The sequence below is a fragment of the Rhinoraja longicauda genome, chromosome 2 (genome assembly GCF_053455715.1).
Source record: "Rhinoraja longicauda isolate Sanriku21f chromosome 2, sRhiLon1.1, whole genome shotgun sequence".
NCBI classification, from domain to species: domain Eukaryota; kingdom Metazoa; phylum Chordata; class Chondrichthyes; order Rajiformes; family Arhynchobatidae; genus Rhinoraja; species Rhinoraja longicauda.
Window position 1 is genome coordinate 25386785 of NC_135954.1, and position 24921 is coordinate 25411705.

A 24921-nucleotide genomic window follows, 5' to 3' on the forward strand; every position below is an offset into this window, starting at 1 on the left:
TTGAAACATATAAGATTATTAAGGGATTGGACAGGCTAGAGGCAGGAAACATGTTCCCAATGTTGGGGGAGTGCAGAACCAGGGGCCACAGGTTAAGAATAAGGGGAAGGCCACTAAGAACAGAGATGAGGAAAAAAAAATTCACCCAGAGAGTTGTGAATCTGTGGAATTCTCTGCCTCAGAAGGCAGTGAGGATCGATTCTCTGGATACTTTCAAGAGAGAGTTAGATAGAGCTCTTAAAGATATCGGAGTCAAGGGATATGGGGAGAAGGCAGGAACATGGTACTGATTGTGGATGATCAGCCATGATCACAGTGAATGTCGGTGCTGGCACAAAGGGCCGAATGACCTACTCCTGCAACTATTGTCTATTAATAGGCCAATGGGGTCCTTACACACAAAAATGGGAGAAATTATACTGGAAATAAGGACATGAGAGATTCACTTGTACTGAAAATAAGATATTAAGCAAAAGTTGTGTCTGCCTTCATGGAAGAAACTGAAAACCACTCTGAAACCATGGAGGGCTACAATTCTAAACAAGGGGCACAAAACCCCCCCCAATAATATCAGATAAATTAATAGGACTGAGAAGCACGAGGTCCCCAAGTCATGATGACCTATGTACCAAGATTTTGAAGCTGTGAAGAAAGCAGATGCCATGCAAAATTCTTTAGATTCTACAGCTTGCCGCATTTAGCAAGGAACATGGATGAGATCCAAGGAAAATATGAGGAATGGGACCTGATACCAAAATCTGAAAATATTTTTTCGAAATAAAAGGTTAATAAAACACACAATGGAAATAATAGCTTTATTAAAATCTCTACTCACAGATTATAACTCTGAAGTTAGGAAACAAATCTTTTTGGACAGTACAAATTAATAATCTAATACATAATCGAGCTTCTTTCTCCACCATAGGCTGGAAGTCTCTGAAGATGTCGGCTCAGACTTAAAGAACGAGCTAATCCTCAAGTGCTCACCATTCCTGGTCAAATCTTTGCCGAGTTCCATGTAGCATGAAATGAGTTGATTCAAGCCTCTTTGAAAGTTGATTCAAGCCTCTTTGAAAGTTGATACTCCTTTCTATGACAGTATCAACGTCCAAATTTCAAAGCTCACCCGGTGATCCATGAATGGCTGCTGCAGTGACTGCTGCCTTAGCAGGCTCTGTCCCGTTCTCATCCTGGTTCCCTGCGGAATGCAGCAAGCTGCTTGGGATTCTTGTTTGTTGTTTCCTGCTGGTGGAAATTGATCAGCTTAAGCACCTCCCCATTCTTGGCTGTCAAATCCCTCCCATCTGTTTGGCCAGCTTCACAACCTTTGTGATTTAAGTGTCGGTGGTGGTGATGCCTCAACAGTCATTAATGATTTCATGGCAACATTTATGCCAACAGGCCTTAAAAATTGAACGTTTGACTGGCTTCTCAGCCACCTGGATAATGTTGATGCACCCAAAATGTTTAATTGCTTCCAAAACTGATAGATGTGTCAGCTGTGTTGTTAAATGTGTCCAGTGCCTCTCCTGAGAACATATTTGTGTAAGAAATTTTAATGGAGGCAGATTGAAAAAATGAGTGCATTCATTTATCCGTGAAAACTACCAAGAACTCAGGTTTAAAATTGTTTAGACTTTTCCACCATCAGATCCCATTCATTTTGCAGGTAACAGTACTGAACAGTGAATGCTTGGTATCGTTATTATTTCCTCCACTGAAAAAATTAGAATTAGAATAAATTAGAATGCCTTTATTGTCATTGTACGAGCAGTACAACAAAATTAAAAGTGCTACATCTGAAACAGTCCGACAGTGCAAATCTTTCAAAAACAATCGCACAAACATAGGAACCAATACAATAAGTACCAATACCAATAAAAACCAATAAAAACTAATAAATAATAAATGAGTTTTGCACCTAAGATGCTGTAAATTTTTTAAAAAGTGCAAAGAAAGTGAAAGTTACATCAAGTCAAGTATTTCCATTCACAGTTCTTATGGCCCAGGGAAAGAAACTGTTTTTAAGTCGGTTTGTTCTGGTCCTTGGGCTCCTATAGCGCCTCCCAGAGGGCAGGAGAGCAAACAGTTCATATCCTGGGTGTGTGCTGTCCTTAATTATATTTCTGGCCCTGTTTAGACAACGCGAGCTGGAGATGTCAGTGGACAGAGAAGGCAGTGGACAGCCGATAATTTTCTCTGCTGTCTTAATAACCTTCTGGAGTGCCTTCTGGTCTGCAGCTGAGCAGCCAGCATACCACACTATGGTGCAGTATGCCAGTACGCTCTCAATGGTGGAGCGGTAGAAGGTCACCAGCAGATTCTCCTTCAGTTTGTTTTTTCGGAGCAGTCTTAAAAAGTGCAGTCTCTGCTGTGACTTTTTAACTACCGCTGTAGTATTTGCAGTCCAGGAGAGGTCCTGGGATGCTTTAGCTCTAATTGCTGTGCCATTGAGAACTGATCCTCTTCCATTCATTATCTCATTGATCCAAAGATAAAATAGTTTCCCAACCTTATCTCATTGAGGAATTTGTGACATCAAATAAACTTTTGAACTTGTTTTTTGCTTTCCCAGACTCTAATATTTTAGACATAAAAATAAACAAGTGCTGGAGTAACTCGGTGGGTCTGACAGCATTTTTGGAAAATATGGATAGGTGACATTTTGGGCCGGGACCCTTCTTCAGACAGATTGTAAAGGGGGTGGGGGGGGGGAGAAAGCAGGATGAGAGGAGGGGTAGGACAAAGGCTGACAATAACCTGATACAGTTGAGGAGGGGGTTTGGATCGGCAGATGGTGGACAAAGACCAGAGATGAAAAGACAGCAGGTGTGAGACAAAAGGAATGAAGAGTTGACAATTGTGAAGCTAGAATAAGGAATGTAGGCGGAAGGGGAGGGGAGAAATGGGTGCAAGTCCAGGTGGGACAGAGGAAAGGGGGGAGAAGGAGAGGTGGGGGAGTTATAAAATTGGAGAATTCAATGTTCATACCGTTGGATTGTAAGCTACACAAACGGAATATGATGTGCTGTTCCTCAAGCTTACTTGTGATATTTAGCATTATTATTATCTGCAAAATTACTTTGTTTAATTTATTTTGACAAACAACACGTCAATATTAGTGCTTTTCATTTAAAGTAAATTTACATGATATTTTGAGCACCATGTCATAAGCTTTTTTGATGTCACATTCACAAGTATGGCATGGAAGCCCAAAGCAAACTGGCTGGGATTTCAGCACCTAATTAGCTGCTGTATAAACATGAAGCAGTGAACAGTGCGACTTGAAACTGAACTCCTCACTGCCATTTTCCTGCGTGTTCCATTATTCTCTGACTCGATAAATATCCTGAAATTTATCTATATCTGTATAGATATAACACAATAACTGAGCCTCTAGAAAGAGTTCCAAAGATTATCCACCACCTGAATCGATATTTTGTTTCATTATAGTAATAAATTGCATACCCATTATTCTGAGTCTCTGACCCTTGATTCTAGGCATGGCCAACGGAAATGGAATCCCTGTTGAGCTCTGCAAGAATGTTTTGTACATTTCCATCAGTTCTCTTTGCTCTGCTCCAAACTCCAGAGAATACTGGCTTAGTGTATTCAATTTCACCTCGTATGACTAACCTGCCTTTGTCGGAACCAGAGTTGCACCCCCTCAAAGACAAGAGGATGTCTCCCAAGGTACAAAAACCCAGCAAATAAAGTGAATCAGCTGCGGAAATGAAGTTAAAGTTAATAGTTTAAAACAAAAGGCTTCAAATGTTGCCAAATGTTTGGGAAATTTCAGGACTAAGCAAAGGAGGATTAAGGGGAAAAAAGTGGAAAACTAGAATGATCTAGTGGGAAACAAAAACAGACTTTAAAGTTTCTACAGTTGTGAAAAAAGGAAGATATTAGCAAAATAATAATGTGCGGTCCCTTAGAGACCAAGCAAAGGAGTTTGGAGAATAAGGAAAAGGCAGAAAAATGAAACAGATTTTGTGATTCTCTTCATGGAAGAAGGCAAAATGTAACTTTGGATTAATGGAGTTCCATTCCCACACTGACCTTTCTGTCCTGGGCCTCCTCCATTGTCAGAGTGAGGCCCAGTGCAAATTGGAGGAACAGCACTTCATATTTCAGTTTGGCAGTTTACACCCCAGCGATATGAATATTTACTTTTCTAACTTCAAGTAACTCTTGCTTGCCCTCTCCATCCCTTCCCCTTCCCAGTTCGAAAACCGGTATTATCTCGGAAACCATCTTATTGCTGTTTGCTTTGTTGTTACCTTCTCCTAGCTAACAATGATCTATTCTACATTTTGATCTCCACCCCCTTTGATGTCTCGTTCTCACACTTCCTTATCTCTGCATCTCCCCCTGCCCCTCCCCTGACTCTCAGTCTGGGGAAGGGTCTCGACCCGAAACGTCACCCATTCCTTCACTCCAAAGACGTACAGGTATGTAGGTTAATTGGCTGGGTAAATGTTTTAAAAAAATTGTCCCTAAAATTGTCCCAAGTGGGTGTAGGATAGTGTTAATGTACGGGGATCACTGGGCGGCACGGACTTGGAGGGCCGAAAAGGCCTGTTTCCGGCTGTATATATATGATATGATATGATGAGATGCTGCCTGTCCCACTGAGTTACTCCAGCATTTTGTGTCTATCTTAGGTCTAGAGGGAGTAGAACACTATTCCATTCGTCACCAGAGCAAAGGGTGTGCTTGCCATTTGTATTTTTGGGGGACCTACTTGGTCTGCCTGAGGATGAGAGGAGTATATGTTTGCAAGAAGGAGCACAAATTTGATTCCTTTTCTCTCAAGAGGGAATGGACATTCTGCCTGCTCTGGACATGGTCAAATGTCTCTCTACAAGGTCAAAATATGGTAATAAACAATTAGAATCAAAAGTGCACACTAAAATCATACTTTAAAGTATGCATCACATTTGTTCCTATTTTCACTTGTTAAGCAAAAATACTATTCTTGATTGTGCCAAGACTAATGAACAGCTTAAGAAACAATGTTTAAAAAAACATGTAGACAGGTACATGGATAGGACAGGTGTAGAGGGGTATGGACCAAATGCAGGCAGGTGGGACTAATGTAGATGGGACATATTGGGTCGAAGGGCCTGTTTTAACGCTGTAAGACTCTATGACTCTTAACAGGAATGCATGTAGCCTAAATGAAACAATTATTGCCATAATCTGGCTGGATCATGCATTATCATCAAGTATTTTAGGCTTCTCTATTCCAGACAAGAGCTCTGGTAACCCTTTCTACTATCAATTTTTCTTAATCCCTTCCTTCCACAATCAGTTGCAACACATGTGAGAAACACACATTTATGACAAGAGTCAATAGTCAAAAGCATTTTATTGTCAGATGTACCAAAACAGAACTGCCAACAGAAACAGAACAATGAAATTCTCACTTGCAGCAGCAGCACAACAGGTTTGTAAACACAGTACTCAATAGATAATATAATAAATAAACAAAACAATAAGTTTAATAAATAAAATCCCAATATAGTACAACAAACACAATAAAGCTCAAAGTCCCTATTGAAACCCAAGCAGTTTGGAGTTAGGTTGGAGTTGATAATGTTCAATAACCTGATAGTTGTTTGGAAGAACAGGTTCCTGAACCTGGATGTTACTGTTTTCAAACTCCTACACCTTCTTTGGATTGTTTTTCCGATGCCAGAGATTGCGGGGAAATCTGGTAGAAGTATATATTATGAGATACATAGATAGGATAGACGGTCAGAATCTGAAGAAAGGTCCCCACCCAAAGTAATCATCGAAGGGCTGCAACCCGATATCTGTGAATACTTCAGTCTGAAGAAAGGTTCCAACCTGAAATATCACCTATCCATGGATAGTTGGATGTTGGAAACCAACATCTGCAATCCCTTGTTTCTGTAGTCAGAATTGTTTTCCCAGGATAGAAACATCAAATACTCGAGGGCATAGCTTTAAGGTGAGAGGGGCAAAGTTTAAATGAGATATGTGGAGCAAGCTGTTTTACGCAGAGGGGTGGTGAATGCCCGGAGCATGCTGTCAGGGGTGGTGTTTGAACCAGATACATTAGTGCCATTCAAAATACTTTTGGCTAGGCATATTTATATGCTGCGAATGGAGGGAAATGGCTTATATGCAGATTGACAAATGATGGTCTTAGCATCATGTTCAGCACAGACATTGGTGAGCTGAAAGGCCTGTTCCTCTTTATAAATAGTTTGGCATTTGTCAGGATAAGCTGAAATTGGAGTGTAATCACATTTGAATGACTGAAGCACTGGGAGTATAAAAGGGGATTGATTGTACTTGATAAATTAAGAAAAAAGGTGATGTTACTGCATGATGAAGGGCAATTGTTTATCCTGTTGTCTGACTATATCAATCCATTGACAAAGCTCAGTGACCTTGTATGCTGTACAATGGCAGTGAACAATTGTAATCATTTTTTCCAAAATATTGGCTTTTTCAATTTAAAGCAATGCATCTTTTTCAATTTGGCAGCAGTTTCCAGGACATGTAAGATGTATGTGTTTCTTCACACTGGAGTTTCCCTTGTAGATTAAATTGCATTAATTTTTAATAATTCTTCACAATGTTTTGATATGTGATAATTCTTTCTGTCAACAGATTGCTTTTATAAGAATTCTGTGAAATTATTTCTCTCTGCACTCTCAAATGAAGAGCTTTCGTGCGTTTTGTAATCTCCTCGCCATATTGCCAGTGGAAGATATTCCTGCCATTTGAGAGGCAGCTGCCATGTCACATTGAAATATGAGTAAACATGATCATTTTCTGTCTTTCTTTCACAGATATTTGTCAGGACTTTATTTGATTATGACCCTAATGAGGATAAAGTTATTCCATGCAAAGAAGCTGGGCTTTCTTTCAAGAACGGAGATATTCTTCAGATCGTTAGCCAGGATGATGCAACCTGGTGGCAGGCCAAGCAAGAGTGTGATGTCAATCTGAGAGCAGCACTGATCCCATCAAAGCAGTTCCAAGAGAGGTAACCACCACATAAACAGCCTTAGGGTTGCTACAATAATACAATAAACTCCATAAGCATGTTTTCATGCCAAAAATGCACAATGGAATGAGATCCATTACAAATTGTTTTCTGAATATACATTTGTTAACAGAATGCCATATAGCAATGATACAGGACATTCATTCCTCCGAGTCCTTACTGACCATTAAGCATCAAATTACACTATCAACATTTAATTCTTCCCACATTTCCATCAACTTGCCCCAAATCCTACCTTTCGACTAACACTAAGAGGCAATTTACAGTGGCCAATTAAACTATCACCATAACTTTGGAAGATGGGAGAAAACCAGAGCACTTAGGGATAACCCATATGGCCACAGGAATAATATGCAAACTCCACCCTGGGCTTGTATACACTGGAATTTAGAAGGATGCGGGGGGATCTTATTGAAACATATAAGATAATTAGGGGATTGGACACATTAGAGGCAGATAACATGTTCCCAATGTTGGGGGAGTCCAGAACAAGGGGCCACAGTTTAAGAATAAGGGGTAGGCCATTTAGAACGGAGATGAGGAAGAACTTTTTCAGTCAGAGGGTGGTGAAGGTGTGGAATTCTCTGCCTCAGAAGGCAGTGGAGGCCAGTTCGTTGGATGCTTTCAAGAGAGAGCTGGATAGAGCTCTTAAGGATAGCGGAGTGAGGGGGTATGGGGAGAAGGCAGGAACGGGGTACTGATTGAGAGTGATCAGCCATGATCGCATTGAATGGCGGTGCTGGCTCGAAGGGCTGAATGGCCTACTCCTGCACCTATTGTCTATTGTCTATAACACAGGGAGTCAGGATTGAACCTGAGTCACTGGAACTGTGAGACAGCACATCTTCCTGTTGGGCTAATGTGCTGTCCACATATAGTATGTAAATAATAAAAGTCAATATAAAATCCTTTAGAGTTCCTCATATCTGGTTTAAGTAGTTGAGAGTAAAGAATATCATCAATGGCCTTTCCAGTTTGGAACAACACATGGAAAACAATCTGATGTGCGATACAGAACACAACTGTTTCTTGGCTTCACTTGGAAAGCTCATGGATTTATTTTGTCTATGGTAAAAGCAAATATTTTGCATTAAAATGCTGCTGTAATATTTGTCAAAGGCTTTCTGTATTCTTATCTGCCACTGGTTCACTATTGACAGATTTGTCACTGGCTTCTTGCAGGAGATTTGCACTTCGAAGACCTGTGGCATTTGTTCAGCCACAAAGGAATTCCAATAGACGATCATGTAAGTCAATACATTGCATGATAATTATTTTAAAGATTTACATTTCTATAGCAAGCGAAAAGAAACCCCAAGTGTTTCCATACAGTAAGTTAGCCTAGTTTCTTTCTCTCAGTCCCCCCCCCCAAATCTCCATAACATGCCAGTGTGTGAAATCTGGAATCTTGACTGGTGATTCTCTGTTGTGCTGTTGCTTGATTTGGCACGTGGAGCATGGTTAAAACCAAATTAAGTGTTTAATGTCAGGTAATGACAGTGCTGAGAATCGTAAATCTTCCCTGTGGAATGGTAACTTATTTTAAAAGGTTGGCCATACTGAGACACTAATTCATGACATTATAGTTCGGAGATTTTATCCAGTCAAACAGAGGTTTTGGACTGTTTTGTTATTTGTAATATGGAAGACTGTTTTAAATGCACCCCTATCACATATGCACACTATAATCTCTGGTGTAATCCATGTTCTGCCAGATGGATTTCAGAACTATACGAATAGCAATTGGTCATTTTTCACGCACATAAGAACTTTAACAGAAGTCGGATGGATTTCCAGGTCATTGGCAAGAATGTTCTTATGTGACTTGAAAAATTGAGCACTGTGATTTTAATTTGATGTGTTCGGGCTTGGACAATCATGCTCTCAAATTTGCATTTTCCATCAATAAATTAAATTACTCCACCTTACTTTTGGCCATGGTAGACATTTTGGCCATTACTGCAGAACTCAGCTTGATTTGTAAATTCATTGTTAGGTTTTCCACTAACTTGAATAGCTTTAATTTGTTTTTAAATTTTGATTCAGCATTTGATTTATGGAATTGGGACCACATGACCAAGAGGAAGTTTTTAACTGCATCCAAATGTTGATCATTTGAACAAGATGTAACCCAGTTTCACTGGCAAGTTTTGTCTCTCAACTGTGGTACCGCTTTCAGTTGCATTTGAACTTGAACTGAGACAAAAGAAAGAATGCTTTGTGAATGGTACCAATTTTAAAAGGCTAAAAGTTTAAAAATAATATAAACCAGGTGTTTGCAAGCAATCTTACATCTTGCAGTAATGAACCTTGTCTGTCGTGGCAACTTCTTGCAGACATTTCTCGTAATCAATTTATCTAATTAACTTGAGTACTTTAAACACACCAAAGTTTAAACAATTAGCAGCTTTTATCACGGTTTGTGTAAATCAAGCACTCTAACACTTGTTCTAGGTGTAAGCTGATGACAAAGTACAGGAATTGCACACATCCAATTACATCCTTTTAGTTCAAGGTGATGCTTACAGGAAACACCATAGCAATTCATATGCAGTGTAATATTTTTCCTTGATGTTCGCACAGTGACTGGGACATGAAGTATGTAGACAGTAGAGTAGTAATTCTGCTTTACCTGCAATCAGGAAATTAAAGACAAAATGTACTTGAAATTGTGCTGGTTAGATTCCAGTTCATTTCCTGTAAAATTTGCAAATTAAAATCGTCCATGGACCAAACCAAAGCAAATGAAATTTAATTTCTATTTTAATTAAAATTGATTAATTGATATACTTAAGAGTGGTATCATTGTACATTTTATAATTACTACTGAAAATTAATTCAGCACCAATAAGAAGTATTTTGAGCGTTTCTCATCACGGGTAAAGTCACTGAAATTTAATTCAAAAACTGCAGCAAATAGTTTGTTAATATATTGTTTTACTTGGAAAAGTTTAAAATATGGTTCTCAGATTCTGCATGTCTGAGGAAATTGGTGCATTTGAAATGAATCTCAAACTCGTGAAAAAAAATTGCAAAGGAAACTAAAATGTAAATGGTTTTGAAAGTAATAAGTTTGGTTTAAAATTGTCTCTTTTTAATGTTAGTTTGATTGATTTTGCCCAGATAATTAGAATGTAAATGAGCTGAAATCCTATCCCAATATTCCTGAAAGGAAACTGAAGTTAGATGTCATATTAAGTAACCTTTATTTTGCATAGGAACATTTGTTTGTGTGGTGCAATGAATGCCTTGAGGTTTTAATGTGACAACCTCAAGTTAAAAATAATTTGGTCAGTTCAACAAAATACATGCTGATACATTCCTAAATGTGTTTAAATGACAAAGTACTGGAAAGATCCAGGATTTAGCTTAGATGAAATATGGCACTTGATTATCTTAAAATTATAGATCAAGAACTTTTCCTAATTTAGGCGTGTGCCAATATTGTGTGCGTACATCCTTAAATCTTATGAGACAAAATATATTTTCTTCTTCCTCCTTTTTGTTGGCTGTTCTAAGACGAGGAAACTATTGAAATTGGTAGGTTGAGTTTCATTTCTTTCTTGAACAAAATTAGAGCAATTTGTACTTTTTCTTCCAACTATTTCAATTTTGTGCTTTCTCAATTTTTTTACTGCTTCTCAGAGGAAATTGAAGGTATTTGAACTTATATTTAACCACAGAACTAAATTGATTTGTAATATTAAATATATATAATGGTAAGCTGCAAGAGCAGTTTGTTCATTGTGTGTTCAATGTGTAGAGCACATGATTAAGAGCATAAATATGAGATGTATTCTTCAAAAACTTGGCTGCATTTCAGTTTTTTTCATTGTTCACTGGTCTACTTTTGTAAAGCATTTTCAAATTAAACAATTGAATAATATATAAATTAACATGATATTTTATATGACAGTTCCACCAACAGTAGAGATTTGTGGTGTGAATCTCATTCATTGTTTTTGCTGGTCTATTTTAGTAAATTAGATTTGTAAGAGTATCAGCACAGGGCAAACTTGATATTGCAATATCAAGTAATATGCAATGATATGAATTGTAGATTATTAAGCTTGTCAGTGACAACTTGTCTTGACAGTAAGTTTTCCCAAATGGTTTGGTTCATCAAAATATAATTTAGATCCCTCAGGCCAAGTTATTGTTATAAATTCAGCAGAATTAGAATGCATTAATGTCGAGCAAGAAGGAGAAAATAACACTTACTAAAAGGGAAGATAAACAGCTTTAAGTTTATGTTTGAATTTATGGTCTTCTCCATTTTGTGAAAAAGATCTGGAGAAGTGCAATTTTTGTCTATATATGTTCCAATGGGTGACTGGCGGTAGTTTGGATATGTAGAACTATGATCTTTCCCCTTTTATTGATACAATAGTAATAAAAAATAGTATTGTCGACAGGTGGTTAAACTTTTTCATCCTAAAAATCCAATAATTTAGTGTTTGTTCAGTTTTTTTGCCTGTGTACTCTAAAGTTTAACCAACACATGAATACTTAGTATGTGTACTCGTATCTGTATTACTGTCGGTCTGCAGCAATATTGCATCGCAAACTTCCTGTAATGGGGCGACCAGAATGGCACACAATACTCCAAATATAGCAGAACCAAAATCCTATAAAGCTGCAACATGACTTCCTGACTCTTATACTTAATGCTTCGACGGATACAGGCAAGCATACCATACATCCTCTTTACTACTTTAACTACTATTGCTGCCACTTTCAGGGAGCTAAAGATTTGGACACCAAGACCCCTCAGTACATCAATGCTATTAGAGGTCCTGTCATTAAATGTAAAATTTTCACTCACATTTGGCCTTCCAAAGTGCAACGCCTCACACTTGCTCAGGTTAAATTCCATCTGCCATTTCTCCTCCCATATCTGTAACTGATCGAGATCCTTCACTGTGGATCGCATGCAACTTCATCTTCTGGATCAACCTATCATTAGGGACTTTGTCAAATGCCATACTAAAATGCATGAAAGCAACATCCATTAATCACCTTCATTGCCTCATCAAAAAATGTAATCGTTAGAAAGATATGACCTGCAGTGGAGGGCGGCACGGTAGCGCAGCGGTAGAGTTGCTGCTTTACAGCGAATGCAGCGCCGGAGACTCAGGTTCGATCCTGACTACGGGTGCTGCACTGTAAGGAGTTTGTACGTTCTCCCCGTGACCTGCGTGGGTTTTCTCCGAGATCTTCGGTTTCCTCCCACACTCCAAAGACTTACAGGTTTGTAGGTTAATTGGCTGGGTAAATGTAAAAATGGGCCCTAGTGGGTGTAGGATAGTGTTAATGTACGGGGATCGCTGGACGGCGCGGACTTGGTGGGCCGAAAAGGCCTGTTTCCGCGCTGTATATATATGATATGATATATGATATGATAATCATGCTGATTTTGCCATTCTCTTCCAAATTGGAGCAAATCCTATCCTGAGGAATCCTCTCCAATAGCTTCCCCATCACTGACGTGAGGCTATCTGGCTCATTATTTTCGATTGTTATCTCCCCTTCTTAAACAAAGGAACAACAATCACTACTTTCCAATTCTCCAGAACGTCATTTGTGGCTAGAGAGAAATCAATGATCTTCGTCAAGGCCCCTGCAATCTCTTGTCTTGTCTCGTCTCTCAATATCCTGAGTTAGATTCCATCAGGCCTTGGGAATTGATCCACCTTAATGTTTTTCAAGAGACCCAACACCATCTCCTCCGTGATCTCAAACAGTCCTAGCATATTAGTACACCACGTCCTCCATGTCCATCTCATTGGTGAATACATATGCTAAGTACTCGTTTAGTACCTCACCTACATTCTGTGACTCCAAGCATAAATTCCCTCTTTTATCCTTGATCAGCCCTACCTTCTCCATTGCCCTCTTGTTTTTAATGTACATATAAAAAGCCTTGGAATTTTCTTTAATCTGACATGCTAATGATGTTTCATGGCCTCTTTTGGCCCTTCTAATTCCCTGGTTGAGTTCTTTTCTGGTTGCTTTATATTCCCGTAAGGCTCTGTCTGGTTTCAGTTTCTTAAACTTTGCACATGTTTCCTTTTTGACCAAATTTACAACCTCTTTGGTCACCAGAGATTCACTTACCTTACCATCCTTGTCCCTCCTCCTTACTGGAACATGCCGGTCCTGAACTCTGATCAGCTGATCTTTTAACGACTCCCACATGTCTGATGTGGACACGCCCAATATCAGCTGCTCCCAATTTAATCTCCCTAGTTGCTGCTTAATAATGTTGATATCCACCTTACCCCAGTTTAGTACTTTCCCCAAGATCCAGACTTATCCTTATTCATAACGATCTTAAAGCTTATGGAGTAGTGATCAGTAGTGATCACTGTTCAAAATGCTCTTCCACTGAAAGACCAGACTCATTTCCTACTACAAAGTCCAGTATGGCTCTCCTCAAATTCATAAGGTCATAAGGTCATAAGGAATAGAAGTAGAATTAGGCCATCAAGTCTGCTCCACCATTCAATCATGACTGATCTATCTCTCCCTCCGAAACCCATTCTCATGCCTTCTCCCCATAATCCTTGCCACCTGTACTAAGTTGGACTATCCACATAAGTTAATTACAAAATGCTGAAGTATTTATGCTGAAGGAATAGGTGATGTTTCAGGTCAAGACCATTCTCCAGACTGAGAATCAGGGGAGGGGGAAACTAGAGGAATGAAAGGTTCAGAACAAATCAGAGCCAGCACCAATGACCAAGGAAAGGTGTAACTCACAATGATATATTGTTGGCTGTGGAAGAGGTGATAATAAAACGATATATGCATGCAAGCAGTGGAACTAGCAGGATGACCAGATTGGGGGAGGGGTGCAGAGAAAGAGGGAATGCAAGGGTTACTTGAAATTAGAGAAATCATAATTCATATCGCTGGGTTGTAAGCTGCCCAAGCAAAATATGAGGCGTAGTTCCTCCAATTTGTGTATGGCCTCACTTTGACAATGGAGAAGGCCCAGGACAGAAAGGTCCAGGAATATCCACATGCTGCTTTATGAAATCAATTTGGATACACCTGACAAATTCAGCCTTGTCTAATCCTTTTGTACTAAGGAGGTCCCAGTCAATTGTTAAATAGCCAGCTGGCTGTGCTCAGTTCTGGCTGAAAATGATAGAAATGTGGATGTTTAGAGAGCAAAGGTCACCATGAAAATAAAACAGATTTAAAAAATGCTGGGGGAACTCTGCAGGATGGGCAGCAGCTGCGTCGGAAAATGGACAGATGAGGTTTTGGGTCGGGATCCTTCTTCATGACTTGGATCCACAGATGTTGCCTAACCTACTGAGTTCCTCTATCAGTTTGTTTATTGCTCAGAATTCCAGCATCTGCTGTTTCTTGTATCTCCAAACTTAAATTGATCTTTATCCTCCTCTTTTTCAATTGTTTACCTTCTTGTTCTTTTAAAGGTACAGTAATTTCTGCATCTTTATTTCATATTTTATAAAATTTGTGTCCTGTCTCGGTATCCTGTTATTTATAATAAATTATTCATTACAAACTGCCCATCCAGGGAAAGTAATTTTATTCCTCTTATTCTCAAACTCTTCAATTTTTGAGGTTTTCTTTTTAAATGTGCTCAGATTTTTTTGGGAAGTATTATCAATATCTTGATGTTCTCTACAGTGAGGCAGCCAGCTGAACTTTTCCACTGAATCTCCTCTATGTTCTTTACACTTCAGTGCACGTGGGCAACCCAAAAATCACACAATGTTATAATGGTGTCTTAACCATTGCTTCTGTAAATTTGTCATTGCTTTTTACTTTGCCACCCTATGTTTCTGTTTGGAAAATGCGACGACTTTTATCCACCTGCTGTCACACACGTGGGAATTTTTGTTTTATCCTCTGTTTTTATCTTTGTTCAGAAAGCTCCTTTGCCTGGTTTCTGCTTTCTAAAAGTATGACTCAAAATTTGAAGTTAAATCCACTACCAACTCTTTCCAATTCTTGTCATTGCCCATCTGTGGTTATCCTTTCTTTTGATGCTGGGCTCATTTTATTGTAAATTGTGGAATTTGAGCATTTCCCCACAGCTAAGGATAGCGGAGTGAGGGGGTATGGGGAGAAGGCAGGAACGGGGTACTGATTGAGAGTGATCAGCCATGATCGCATTGAATGGCGGTGCTGGCTCGAAGGGCTGAATGGCCTACTCCTGCACCTATTGTTTATTGTCTATTGTCTAATGTTTGAATCTCAATTGTATCTACGTTGCTTAGAAAATTGTCAGAGATATTCTCAACAAAAGTGAACTCTGACATTTGTTTCCTTACATCCTATGGCAAATGCATCAAATGTCACCTCATGCACCAAATTCCTGTACATTATGAAAATATAATAGTCAGATTTTGAAATTGGCAATAAATCAGCAGACCAATCAATCATTACGCTGACAAATGTGCACAAATCTTTCTTTGGCAATTCAAAATTCACTTTAACCTAGCATTAATTAAGGGGGACTTGTTATGTGATTGAGCAGCATAAGCAGTAATCCGTTTCTTTAACCAAACAATATTGTAAAAGAACAACATATACAACACAAATTAAAATGTAAATAAATGTGCCGCCTTATATGTATGAAAAAAAGATGAAATGCCAGGATATTGTCTCAATTGATCATGGTATTGAGTATAGAAGTTGGAATATTAAGTTACAATTGTACGAGATGTTGGTGAGGCTACATTTGCACTTTTGTTTTCAATTTTGGTCACCCTGCAATAAGAAAGATGTTAATCTGGAAAGAGTGCCGAGAAGATTTACGAGGATGTTGCCAGGACTTGAGGGCCTGAGCTAAAGGGAGAGGTTGAGCAGGCTAGGTCTTTATTCCTTGGAGTGCAGTAGAATGAGGGGTGATCATATGTATACAATCATGAGGGGAATAGATAGGATAAATGCACAGAGTATTTTACCTAGGGTAAGAGACTGAAGAACCAGAGGATGGACACAAAATGCTGGAGTAACTCAGCGGGACAGGCAGCATCTCTGGAGAGAAGGAATGGGTGATGTTTTGGGTCGAGACTCTTCTTCAGACTTCAGAAGAACCGGAGGACATGGGTTTAAGGTGAAAGGGGATTGATTTAATAGAAATCTGAGGGGCAGTGTTCTAACACAGAGGCTGGTGGGTATATGGAACGAGCTGCCAGAGGAGGTAGTTGAGGCAGGTACGATAACAACATTTAAAAGACATTTGGACAGGTACATGGATAGGACAGGTTTAGAGGAATATGTGCCCAATGCAGGCAAGTGGGCCGAGTGTTGATGGGGCATCTTGGTTGGCATGGGCAAGAAGGTTAGATGGGTCTCTTTGCATGCGGTATGACTCAATGACAACAGTTAAAACTTTTATAATACCTTCAAGAATTGATGTGCTTTTCAAGGATTTTATTATTTCCTGTGGTGGGCCGAGGACATGAAATTACAGTTTCACATCTACAACTTGTATGAATGTCAAGTCTCTCGGAAGTTAATAGTGGAATAAATATGGATGAACAGAGAAAAGTGGAGATTTCTGCCCTCTGCGCTGTGTTCTCTGCACCTGTGCATAATGGCTTTCTTTAGCTGTAATTTCAACTCCCCATACCACTTCCATACTGACCAGTCTGTCCTCAGCCTTCTTCACTCATAAGATGCGACCACCCAAATCGGAAGAACACCATCTCATACTTTGCCTGGATAGTTTACAATCCCATGGTATGAACATTGAATTTTCCAGTTTCAGATTACCCGCACCCTCTGTGTTCCATTCCCATTGGCACCAGTCCACCCAGGTTCTCTCTCTAGAAACAAGGAACAGCAGAAGCTGGTATGAACATTCAATTCTCCAATATTTGGTAACTACAACCACACCCCCCTCCCTTCTTCCCTCACATTCCCCCATTCTTGTCCCCAACCTCCTCGCCTTTGGCCCGCCTTAACTCGTATCTATTTCCCCACTCCCCTGTGCTTCCACCTACAATCCTTCCTCTAGCTTCACAATTCGCAACCCTTCAATCCTTTTGTTTCACGCCTTCAGTCTTTTCATCTCTGGCCTTTGTCCAACCAGTCAAACTCCCCCCCCCCTCCCCCTTCACCTCTATCTTTCACCTACCAGGCTTTCTTGGCCCTGTTCTCTTCCAGCTTCCTTCCCCCACATGACAATTAGTCTGAAGAAGGAACCCGACCTAAAACTTTACTTATCCATGTTCTCCAGAGATACTGCCTGACCTTCTGAGTTACTCCGAATATAGACACAAAAAGTTGGAGTAACTCAGCGGGACATGCAGCATCTCTGGAGAGAAGGAATAGGTTTCGGGTTGAGACCCTTCTTCAGACTTACTCCAGCACTTTGCGTAGTTTTCAGGTTCTCTCTCTCTTTGTTCACCTTTTCCATCCCTCTGCCCTTGTTACCTAGACTCATCACCCTCTCCCATCTGGTTTCATCTGCCCATCACCCACATAACTATCCATCTGGGTTGTTTCTTTCTCCCTTGGGTCATCTTTGCTGTCCCATCGCCCACCTGGTATTATCTGCCCATCATTTGCTGATCCCCGCACATTAACACTGTTCGCACACTCGGGACAATTTTCACTTATACCAAGTAGCCAATTAACCTACAAACCTGCATATCTTCGGAGTGTGGGAGGAAACTGAAGATCTCGGTCACAGGGAGAACATACAAACTCTGTACGGACAGCACCCGTAGTCAGGATCGCACCCACGTCTTTGGCGCTGCAATGCTGTAAGGCAGCAACTCTACCGCTGCGCCACCCTGCTGCCCCCTAGTTTCCTTCCATCATTACATCGATGGGAGGAAATGGACAGATGACATTTCAGCTTGGGACTTTTCTTCTGAATGTTATGGTAGTACAGTTAGAAATAGCAATATGTATTATTCATAGGTTGCACTGCTTTTCTGGTAGTGCATTATAAAATGAATATGGATTTGCCTGCACAGAGTAAGACCATTAATAAGATGAGTTTTAATTCTAATTGCGAGGCCGTCTCTGGTATTTATATACTACTGGACATTTTTGTGTTACAATTTAGCTCCTTTCAAAGGTGGTATGGTTGTCTATCGATGAAACTACTTAGATCACACGGTTGTCTACAACAGTTCTTATAATACTTGACCTGATTACATTGAATCATCAGGGTGTGTGGATAATCAAAACTAACTTTAAAATGCATTTTGAAGATAAAATTAATATTTTGTACATTTCCCAAATTTGTTTCTCCTTGCTGCATGTTGAAACATACAAGCCTAAATGGAACCTACTAAGTATTGACTGGTTTTAGTTGTACTTCTAGTAACATGATTCTGAAACTAAAACAGAATATTTATTATCCGGTTGAGATTTCATGACATGGTGTCCAGACTTGTGTCTTTGGTATGAAATGGCTTTTGGAGCGGGGAGGTGTTTGTTATTTGAATAATGGTGTCCAGATGTTAATTTGTCCTTCATTTAAAATGAAATATTTCTATACTTTTCCTTTTCTTCTGATATGTTTCAATTCATGCACTTAAAATAGGCCAACGCTTGCTGAAATCTACCATAATTTTTCACTACTATTGTTCCTAAGTTCAAGATTTCTGTGTGAATGTGGAAGTCACACCCATATATGATTTTTAGAAGTTTTTTTAATAATGAAGAGGACTTCATAGTTTTGATTGGTGGCCAGCCATCAAAGCATTTTTCAGAATTTCTCACCGATTTCATCTCGGGCTTTTTCTGGCTCTCTAACATGATAGCACAATTGGTTAATTATTGCCATGTGCACGGAGATATAGTGAAAAGCTTTCCTTGGACTATCGTATCCATTGTATCTTGGACTATTCAGTCCAATCATGAGTGCAGTCAAGCCATACACAAGTACAACAGGTAGTGCAAAGAGAAAATTACCAAAGTGCAGAATATTGTATTACAGCATTGCAGTTGCAGAGAAAGTACAGATATAAAAATAAAGTGCAAGGTCAGCAATGAGGTAGGTTGGAAGATCGGGGCTCCACCCCAGCTGGGTGGGAAGTCCGTTCAGTAGTCTGACAACTGTAGGGAAGAGGCTGTTCCTGAATCTGGAGGTACATGCTTTCAAGCTTTTGTATCTTCTGCCTGATGCAGAGGAGTGAAGAGGAAATATCTGGTCTGAAATGCTCCTTGATTATGTTGGCTGCTTTCCCTACGTTGCTGCTGTGTGCCTTAATACTGAGGATTGAGCTTGAACTTGACAAATTGATAATGATGGATTTGATAAGTGCATATTTACTAGATAGGTTACATGGAAACAGGGAAAATAGGTGCAGGAGGAGGCATTTGGCCCTTCGAGCCAGCACTGCCATTCATTGTGATCATGTCTGGTCATTCACAATCAGTAACCCGTGCCTGCCTTCTCCCCATATCCCTTGATTCCTCTAGCCCCAAGAGCTCTATCTAACTCTCTTTTAAATGTATCCAGTGAATTGGCCGCCACTGCCTTCCATGGCAGAGAATTCAACAAATTCACAACTCTCTGGGTGAAAACGTTTTTTCTCATCTCAGTTTTAAATGGCCTCCCCTTTATTCTTAGACTGTGGCCCCTGGTTCTGGACTCCCCCAACATTGGGAACATTTTTCATGCATCTAGCTTGTCCAGTTCTTTTATAATTTTATATGTTTCTATAAGATCCCCTCTCATCCTAAATTCCAGTGAATACAAGCCCAGTCTTTCCAATCTTTCCTCGTATGACAGTCCTGCCATTACTCACCTCACCTTTCACATCGATTCCTATTTCACTTGGCCTTACTCTCCTATCCCTTCGTGAGCTTTCTGTCCCGTTAATTCTGGTGTCTTTCTTAACTTTCTTAACTTTTCCTATACTCTCTTTCCCTTTAACTCCATCCTTGTATTTCCAATTTGTCTCCTTCCCCCCCACTATTTAGTTTAAACCCACCTGTGTAGCAGTGGCAAAGCTGCCTGCCAGAATGCTGGTCTCCCGCTTGTTAAGGTGCAACCCATCCCTTTTGTACAATTCACCCTTACCCCAAAACAGATCCCAGTGGTCTAAGAATCTAAATTCCTGCCACCTGCACCAGCTCCTCAGCCACACATTCAGATCCCTATCTCCCTGTTCCTGCCCTCACCAGCACAAGGAACTGGAAGCAAACCGGACATAACCACCCTGGAGATCCTGCTTTTCAGCCTTCTTCTGAGCTCTCTAAAGGCACGCAGCAGAATCTCTTCCCTCTTCTTCCCGACGTCATTTGTGCCGACATGCACTACCACTTCCGGCTGCTCACCTTCACCCTTGAGGATGCCCTGCAATCAGTCCGTGACGTCCTGGATCCTGGCACCAGGGATGCAACACACAATCCTTGAATTCCACCTGTTGCCGCAGAAGCCCCTGCCTGTACCTCTCACTATGGAGACCTCTACTACCACGGCTCTGCCTGACGTCTGTCTCTTCGGCTTAGTGATGAGCATGGGGATCCAAGTAGAAAATGCCAATGTAAACTCGTCATGATGTACTTCCACTATAACCACCCAAGTCCCTCAACATTTAAGACCTTTGGATAAGTACATGGATAGAAAAGGTTTAGGATGTAGGCCAAACGCAGGGAGGTGGGACTCGTGTAGATGAGGCATCTTGGTTGCGTGGGTAAGTTGGGCTGCAGGGTCTGTTTTTGTGCTGTATAACTCAAGAAATCAACACTAGATTGTGTTGCTATATTTTCTTTGGTGGGATGATGCAGGTTTTTACAAAGCCACTGAATCACAAGGACGTATGAGCCTGTAATAATAGTAGTTGGCCAATTTTTCACAGAGGTTCTGAAGAAAATTAAAGACAGAATTGCAGCGATATCCTCAGAACTTCAATAGTATAGTAACTAATAAGTGTATTGAAATTTGACTGGTAAAGCTGGAATCAATACCAACCCTCTGGCTCTTTGAATAGTGTGACTGTAAAAACACAGAGGTGGTATAAACATCAACTGTGATATATCTTAAAGTTAAAATACCTCAGAACTTTTTTTTTTTTTTTTTTTTTTTTTTTTTTTTTTTTTTTTTTTTTTTTTTTTAATAAAATAAAATACCTCAGAACTCAAAATGATGTATTTTTAAATAAATTTGTTCCATGATCCCAGTTAATTATAAAGTGCATTTGTAGTCCAATTTTGTGTTTATTCCTTTTCTCCTGTTTAAAATTTTGTTTGCATTTTTCAAAGCATTATACTACAAGGTCAAGCGAAGCGATCCATCTCAAATTGAAAACTTGAGAGCTCTGTCAGTTTGGTGCTTGGTTAATGAGAGCACTTACTTTGATGGCTTACATTGTATCTGTCTGCATTTTTTGGCTGAGCCTCTAACTGTTCTGCTTCTTTTTCTGGCCTTTGTTCACTGTGCTTGTATCCTTTCTCCAGAAGATGCTGAATATGGTGACCTTTTCAGTGGACTCTATATAGGTGAGCAAATGAACACTGCGCATGCTATCATTTGTTTCCTCTCTTTTCTTAATTGTCAATTCCTTTTCTCTATAACATTGCATAACATTTGGAAGTTCATTTAATTGATCTTTCTGTTTGTCATTGTTAATTTTTGGAACTTACTTTGTTTTATAATCAAAGTGTCTCGAGTTACTTTTAATTTATCTTACAAAGAGCAGAACTGCTGAAACTAGGAATAAAGTAGTATCCATTTGAAATGTTTCAAATTCAGACTTGCTATGATCTTTGCAAGCAAATGCAGAAGCTCATAATTTTTCACCACATGCAGTTACTAATTATGTTTTCTTGAAAATAGTCAAAGAAATATTGATGTCAGTGAGGTGAAATGAGTCTTGAATGCCCAATTGTTGCTTGTTTGATTATAGCATGGAGGTGCAAGATTGAAGGGAAATGGGCAGGATATACTGGGCTCAAAATCTATCCTGGGCCAACACAAAACAAAGTTCTCCAAATTTAGGGTGGAGGGGAATGTTTCATTGAGGCAGTACACAATTTATTGGACAGAACTGCAGATGCTGAATATCTCAAATCTGTGCATTTGTTTGGAAACAGTGCATTAGAGCTCATCTACAGAGAACAAGTTTGCGTAGCTGGGGTGTTTTCCAGCATTTTGTACTTTGGTACGTATTATAATGGAAAAGGAAGTTTCATTCAATTTTTGGGTACAAATTGTCTTCTTTAAGATAAAAACTTGATGAAACTCATTAGGATTAGCTGACCACACCACTTCATTGGTTATTGGATAATAATATTTTTTTTAACTGTCATAGCCTCAAGGGAGCTTTGGGACACATTATTTATACAAACTCAATTCTTTATAATTATTTGCAATGATCACTCAATATCTTTTAATATGGTTCATAAAGGCTTCATTTCACTTCTTTGTTATTTAGTTATCCATTGGTATTGAAGAAATTACAGAATTACAGAGACTGCAGCACTAGAAAAGCTTGTTATACTGGTTTGATTGAGATGGGGTGTTCCCAGTCTAGACATTAGAACAGTACGGGGACAGGCCTTTCGGCCAACTAAGTTTGCATCAACCATGATGTCATTCTGAACTGATCCCATCTGCTTGCACTTGGTCTATTTTCCTTCTGTTTGTTGTGAACAGAACAACCTACCCGTTCACCCGTTTGTCTCAATGTCTTTTAAACATTGTTATGTATGTGATTCTACCATCTCCCGAGGCAGCAGGTTCCTTGCATCTACCACACTCTGTTTAAAAAATGATCTTGCCTTGCAAATTTTATTTAAACTTTCAAACTTACCCCATCTCCTCTTAAACATATGCCCTCTATTATTTGACATTCCCACCCTGGGGAAAAGGCCCTTACCAACTATGCCTCTCGTAATTTTATATACTTCTTTCAGGTCACTCCTATACTTCCAACGTTCCAGAGAAAACAATCCGTTTCCTTATTAGCTAATACCCTCTAATTCAGAGAGCATTTTGGTGAATCTACAGTGCATTGAGAAAGTATTCAGACCCCTTCACTTTTTCCGCATTTTGTTACGTTACAGCCTTATTTTAAAAGGGTCTGAATTCTTTTTTTTTAATCATCACTCTACACAAAGTACCCCAGAATGAAGAAGCGAAAACAGGTGTTTAGAAATTTTTGCTAAGTAATTAAAAAGAAATAACTGAAATATGACATTTACATAAGTATTCAGACCCTTTGCTATGGCACTCAAAATTGAGCTTAGGTTCATCCTGTTTCCTAGAAATACATAGAAAATAGGAGGAGGCCATTTGGCCCTTTAAGCCAGCACCGCCATTCATTGTGATCATGGCTGATCATCCACCTGTGCCTGCCTTCTCCCTATATCCCTTGATTCCACTAGCCCCTAGAGCTCTATCTAACTCTCTTTTAAATTCGTCCAGTGAATTGGCTTCCACTGCCTTCTGTGGCAGAGAATTCCACAAATTCACAACTCTGGGGGAAAAAGTTTCTTCTCACCTCAGTTTTAAATGGCCTCCCCTTTATTCTTAGACTGTGTCCCCTGGTTCTGGACTCCCCCAACATTGGGAACATGTTTCCTGCATATAGCTTGTCTAGTCCATTGATTATCCTTGAGATGTTTCTGCAACTTGATTGGAATCCACCAGTGGTAAATTAAATTGATTGGACATGATTTGGAAAGTCACACACCTGTCTATATAAGGTGACAGTCCATGTCAGAGCAAAAACCAAGCCATGAAGACGAAGGAATTGTCCGTAGACCTCCGAGACAAGATTGTGTCGAGACACAGATCTGGGGAAGGGTATAAAACAATTTCTGCAGCATTGCAAGTCCCGAAGAGCATAGTGGCCTACGTCATTCGTAAATGGAAGAACTTTGAAACCACCAGGACTCTTCAGAGAGCTGGCCGCCCGGCCAAACTGAGCAATCGGGGGAGAATGGCCTTGGTCAGGGAGGTGACCAAGAACCCGATGGTCACTCTGACAGAGCTCCTCTGTGAAGATGGGAGAACCTTCCAGAAGGACAACTATATCTGCAGCACTCCACCAATCAGGCCTTTTACTGAGGAGTGGCTTCCGTCTGGCCTTTATGGTAGAGTGGCCAGACGGAAGCCACTCCTCAGTAAAAGACACATGACAGCCCACTTGGAGTTTACCAAAAGGTCTCTCAGACCATGAGAAACAAGATTCTCTGGTCTGATGAAACCAAAATTGAAATCTTTGGCCTAAATGCCAGAGGAAACCAGGCACCACTCATCACCTGGCCAATACCATACCTGCGGTGAAGCATGGTGGTGGCAGCAACATGCTGTGGGGATAGTTTTCAGTGGCAGGAACTGGGAGACTAGTCAGGATCGAGGGAAAGGTAAACGGAACAGAGTACAGAGAGATCCTTGAAGAAGACCTGCTCCAGAGCGTTCTGGTCCTCCGACTGAGGCGAGGGATCACCTTCCAACAGGACAATGACCCTAAGCACACAGCCAAGACAACGCAGGAGTGGCTTTGTGACAAGTCTGCGAATGTTCTTGAGTGGCCCAGCCAGAGCCCGGACTTGAACCCGATCAAACATCTCTGGAGGGACCTGAAAATAGCTGTCCATCAACGCTCCCCATCCAACCTGACAGAGCTTGAGAAGATCTGCAGAGAAGAGTGGGAGAAATTACCCAAATACAGGTGTGCCAAGCTTGTAGCATCATACCCAAGAAGACTTGAGACTGTAATCGCTGCCAAAGGCCCCTCAACAAAGTACTGAGTAAAGGGTCTGAATTCTTATGTAAATGTTATATTTCAGTTATTCCTTTATAATTACTTTGAAAAAATTTCTAAACACCTGTTTTCGCTTTTTTATTATGGGGTATTGTGTGTAAAAAAAAGAATTTATTCCATTTTAAAATATGGCTGTAACGTAACAAAATG

At 40.0% G+C, this 24921-nt stretch overlaps 1 protein-coding gene across 2 annotated transcripts in view; it reads left to right on the forward strand.

Annotated features, from left to right (window-relative positions):
* Positions 1-24921, forward strand: part of mpp7a (MAGUK p55 scaffold protein 7a) — a 368390-nt gene that overhangs the window by 262541 nt on the left and 80928 nt on the right. For both annotated transcript variants that reach the window (XM_078415914.1, XM_078415920.1), the window contains 2 exons: positions 6828-7024; positions 8228-8292. In XM_078415914.1, the coding sequence (XP_078272040.1) occupies positions 6828-7024; positions 8228-8292 (262 nt within the window). The remainder of the gene's footprint in view (positions 1-6827; positions 7025-8227; positions 8293-24921) is intronic.